Raw genomic sequence first — 4,771 nt, forward strand, 5'->3', positions numbered from 1 at the left:
TGAATTTTGGCCACGTTTTCGCGGTGTCTAAATTGCTGTGCATTATTTACAACTTGTAATAGTTGTAACATCGACGAGATACTATCTGGTCGGTGGTTCTAATGCCGCTTTTAACAATTACCGATGCATGGTTAGGTCGCGCGAAGGTTTTCAAGCTTTAGTTCTGATTTATGCCACAGGCTTAGTAAAGGTTCTGCTTCATGCTAAAATATGCTGCTTTATGGTAAGGGATCTGTTCCATGCTAACGTGGGTACGACAAAAATGGAGGCAGACTAGATCCCGAGCGTCAGGTAAGGATTAATTGGGATTAATCTTCAATTATTCGCACTCCATTTTCTACATAACTGATGGTTACATGGAACTTTATACGACTGCAACAGAAATAAATTTTTATTCAATGAAATAACAACGTCAATGCAAAATAGATATTTGCTAGCGTAGACGGCACCTTTGTTTACGCTTGAAACACTAAATTTAATGTTTTGAGATTGTAAATACTAGAAGCGAGTAATTAAAAGTTAATATTATCATTATACTTGCGGATCTTTCTGCATTTATATCAAAATTGAGTAGATTAAATTCAAAATCATTGCAAAATTTTAAAAATTGAAGATGTCAACATATGATTTCTTCTCTATTCAAATCATTAAGGGAAGAAATAACATTCAATGTAGTTTCTATTTTTTGCAATCGATGCAGATCATTTTTAGTAAGTAATTATCATTTAGTAAGACGATATTCGTTTCGGAAAGTCGGCTAATTCAAACCAGAATACGAAAAATAATGTGACATCACATTACCGCCATTTACCATTGCTCTGAAGTTAGCAGCGGCTTGCAGGAGTATATCGCAGTATATCGAACATTGCAGAATGTCAGATCGAAAGTAGCATAACCTCGTTTCTTCTGTCAAAATTTGTGTACTGCGTTCGATAATAGTTACATAAATCAATTTTACGATCGTATACCTTTAAGTTTCTCTTTGCAGCATCTATATTCTGTTACGTAAGTAATACGCACTGTCCATTTTAAATGAACTGTAATTTGTAACAGGTGTGCAAGTGAGTTACTAAATTTTTTCCATAACATTTAGAATGACAACCGTGGAGTTGTTAGAAAGTAGAATAGCAGAGTTGGAGAAGCATATATTTGGGCTTAAAGAAGCAAATGGAAGTAACAACGTAACTCCAGCGTCTCCTGTGATCGATAGTCTTTTACATGTGAATACATTGGTCTCATCCGCTGTGTCAGGACGTGAAAAGACCAACATGGCAATAAAACGGTTAGCAGAATTGAATGGTTACTTAGATCCAGCAATTGACACTATGGAGTTACCTATAGAGGCTAAATTACAATTACTGCTCACAATGGCGCCAGAGATCAAACAAAACTGTGATATGTTACATCAGATGCAGGAGCTAATGCCTGTACTAGAAACTGATAGAATAAGAGATGTACCAGAATTGTCTAATAAACTAAACGATTTGAACTTGTCGTATCTGAAAATATACGAAGACAGCCAAGATCTGAACAGCCACATCAACGAAGTTTTCTCGAAGTACAACGAAGTAATAACTAGCATTTCCAAATCATTGATCACTATAGATGCAGCTGTAACAGCGGCAGAAATAGCGGCTATGCCTAAGAAACAACTAGATTAAGATTATATCACATAAATAGGATAAGGAAAATTAATTTATTCGATGTGTAGAACACTCAAAATAAAAGAGGCATTGGATTCATTTAAAATACATTTATTCTTTATCCTTAGTATGTAAAAATACTTACGCATTCATCGGTGACTATGCATACATGAACATATTTTATTATTGTATCTCTCCGTAACAACGTATTTTATTAAAAAATACTTATATATTATATACATTTATCCTATCTAGCTCTTATCCTAGTCCGTTGTTTTCTTCTGGAATCCTTCTACAGGATCTCCCAGACAAACTTCTAAACGAGTATGGGTGTATTTTAAGTGTTGGTCTCTCCGATTGGCAATAAATACTTTTATGTTCTCGTCGATTTCTCTATAGCGACCGAGTTCGATTAATAATGCTATATCATCGCCGACACTGCTCCAACGGAGAGTGTTACTACAATACTTGAGGGACACCGCGTAAAACTCGGTTACCATAAGAAATCAATAAGTTCAGTAGAAGTTCAGTTTTCAAACTGTTAAGCATTAAACAGATGTTCTGTATCTCTCTCGTGGTCATGCTTAAGAGACCAAATTCACTAAACTTGTAAAAATCTCTTACAATGATAATCATATTAAACAGTCACTTTATACAGTATTTACAAATTTCTTAATTGTAAATAAGTATCCTGTTGCCAATTATATGTACCTCCTATCGCTTCTACTACAAAATATTGCAATATCTACCCATTAGTCAATATAACGTAGAAAAAAAAAGAAGAATCATTTACATCTCTCTTTTTTGTGTGTAGTATCGAATTATGGCCATTCAGTGCTATCCGTCGAGCGCATTCTTTGCATTCATAAATAGGAACATACTGTTTGAAATGTAGACGGATTCAACATAAAAAAAAAGAAAAACACAAATTAAGTACATATTTTCCCGTTGCAGTTTCGTTCTCGATTTTTTTTTAGAGGAACTTCAAAATTCAACTCCTTCAGTTCCTTCCTCCGAATTTGTTGCATATCGTTTGTTTCGATACACAACGATGATCAAAATTCGTTTCATCTAGTAGTTTCGCGCGAAAACCTTAACACCATCATCCTTTTAGCTTTGTATTTGCAGAGCAGGTACAGACTGCCGCAGCCAAGAGAGCGCGGGTTCCACGCTCGAGTAAATTGCTGGATGACCCCTTGAGCATCTGCTGTGGTGACTAAGTAGTCCCTGAATCTCCCATCGTCCTGACCCACCACCAGACTCGCTGAAGCAAATTAAGGGCGCTCCTTCGTCGTTCTGAAAGGTACAACAACGATTATATCACTTGATAACAAGACAGGATCATGAAATGATAACGAAAGCTGAAAGAATCTTACATAACAAGGTCCTTTATCAGTGTCGGTGAATCCGGCACAGATGTTGTCCTTCGTGATGAATCCTGCGTAGTGACTCGTCGCGTTACACTCTTCTAAGTCACGAGTTGGCAATGGCAGGAACTCGAGATACTTCTGCAGATCTACCTCCCCGTTCACAGGGAAGCCCCATCCAACCATCACGCAAATCTGCTCTGGCTAGAATTCCAAGAAAATAGAGCGTAAATCCTGCTTCTCACAGTTCCTAAATTTCCAAACTAAGTGGTACGTACCTGGAATGGTTGTTTCGGGAGGCAAACAGCCCTAACGTTCCTTGAAAAAGTCAATGGTCTGGCAAGTTCGACTAAGGCGATGTCGTTGTCGTACAAGAATTGATTGTACTTCACTTGAGGATAAGGAATGATGCTCTTGACCGGATGTGCCTTCAATTGATTTTCACCCGTGAACAGCTGCCAGCCGTTGCTTTGCTTGTGCCTACCGTTCAAACAGGATTCATTGAGAAACAATTCCCTGTAATAGATCTTTTTTCATTGAAATTTCATTTACCTGTGAATACACGAGTAACTTGCTAGCACGTGCATGGGTCCCAGTACGCTCGCCGTACAAGCAGCACCGTGCTTTGATTCCTTCAGCAAAACCACGCTGGACCATTGTCCTTCGCTGGCTGGTGTTCCGCCAACTAATCTGGCAGTCGGTTCTTCTCCGTAATGAGTACCGCAAGAGAACTCTTGGCAAGAGATTTGGACGACTTTCTCGGAGGTGCAGAACTCCGCAGACTCTAGATTCTTGACTAGCGGTATATCAGGATGCGAATTGGACCTCAATCTCAAAATCTTCTGGACTCTATCCCAGTTCAATAGTTCTGTTGCCTCGGAACCAAAGAACCCTAAAGCTTGGCAATAAGAGTTGCTAAATTCTTCGTTCCATTCGTCGGAGCAAACGAGACGGTAGCTACCATCGAATTGTCTGTAACACGAGAAAGATTACGGTTAGTCCAAGAATCAAAGGCCACGAGATCATAGTCTCGAATCTCTCAAATCTTCATTCACCTTATTTTCAACAGAGATTTTCTCTCGTTCAACTCCTGTCCGCCGTTGCTCCCAATCGCGCTGTCCTTTTGCACATCCGTCAGGTTCTTCTCCATTGTTACATTGGCCATCAAACATCCCCATTCGTCGGAATGGTCGGGGCAATGCTCTATTCCATCGCAAACTTGATCCTTTCGTATGCATCCTCCACTATTACATTTGAATTGGTCAACGTCGCAATAACAGAGCTTCTCATCGTCGCCATCGGCGCATTCGCTGACACCGTTGCAACGCCATGTCAACGGTATGCACCATTTCTCCTTCGGGCAGAGGAACTCGTCGTTTCCACAACTTTCGCTGCACTCGTACTCGTCCCGATGATCTCCGCAGTCCGGTCGGCCATCGCATTGCCAGATACTTGGGATGCATCTCCCTGAAATGAGAAATCAACATTTAACGACACGTAATCGTAATTCTACTGAAGAATTGGGTTCATCCCCGAGAATAAAGCTCTTCTAAGTGAGGGTATAATATGGATAAATAGGAACACCTATTTTCTTCTGTAGAGTATCGACGATAGTCGTTTCTAAAAGTAGTACTATTAATATTCAAGGCAGACCCATTAACCAACCGACCGTTCGTTTTTGCTTTCACTTCTTTGACTCGCTGTTATTCTGATTTACATGCGACTAGCCGCTGGACGAATATTATAGACGCAAGGACTTAC

The 4,771-nt window shown here is 39.5% G+C and overlaps 2 protein-coding genes across 3 annotated transcripts in view; one reads left to right on the forward strand and one right to left on the reverse strand.

Annotated features, from left to right (window-relative positions):
• Positions 1-842: 842 nt before the first annotated feature.
• LOC143212620 (dynactin subunit 3) lies at positions 843-1,749 on the forward strand. Its single transcript, XM_076431582.1, has 2 exons — positions 843-1,005; positions 1,094-1,749. Exon 2 carries the CDS (start codon positions 1,095-1,097, stop codon positions 1,659-1,661), a length of 567 nt encoding a protein of 188 aa, XP_076287697.1. The 5' UTR covers positions 843-1,005; position 1,094; the 3' UTR covers positions 1,662-1,749.
• Positions 1,750-2,275: 526 nt separating this feature from the next.
• Positions 2,276-4,771, reverse strand: part of LOC143212607 (uncharacterized) — a 41,234-nt gene continuing 38,738 nt past the window's right edge. For both annotated transcript variants that reach the window (XM_076431549.1, XM_076431548.1), the window contains 5 exons: positions 4,066-4,477; positions 3,563-3,982; positions 3,289-3,490; positions 3,020-3,214; positions 2,276-2,939 (listed from right to left, as the gene is read on the reverse strand). In XM_076431549.1, the coding sequence (XP_076287664.1) occupies positions 2,754-2,939; positions 3,020-3,214; positions 3,289-3,490; positions 3,563-3,982; positions 4,066-4,477 (1,415 nt within the window). In that variant the 3' untranslated portion in view covers positions 2,276-2,753. The remainder of the gene's footprint in view (positions 2,940-3,019; positions 3,215-3,288; positions 3,491-3,562; positions 3,983-4,065; positions 4,478-4,771) is intronic.

This window comes from Lasioglossum baleicum, chromosome 10 (genome assembly GCF_051020765.1).
Source record: "Lasioglossum baleicum chromosome 10, iyLasBale1, whole genome shotgun sequence".
Classification (NCBI taxonomy): domain Eukaryota; kingdom Metazoa; phylum Arthropoda; class Insecta; order Hymenoptera; family Halictidae; genus Lasioglossum; species Lasioglossum baleicum.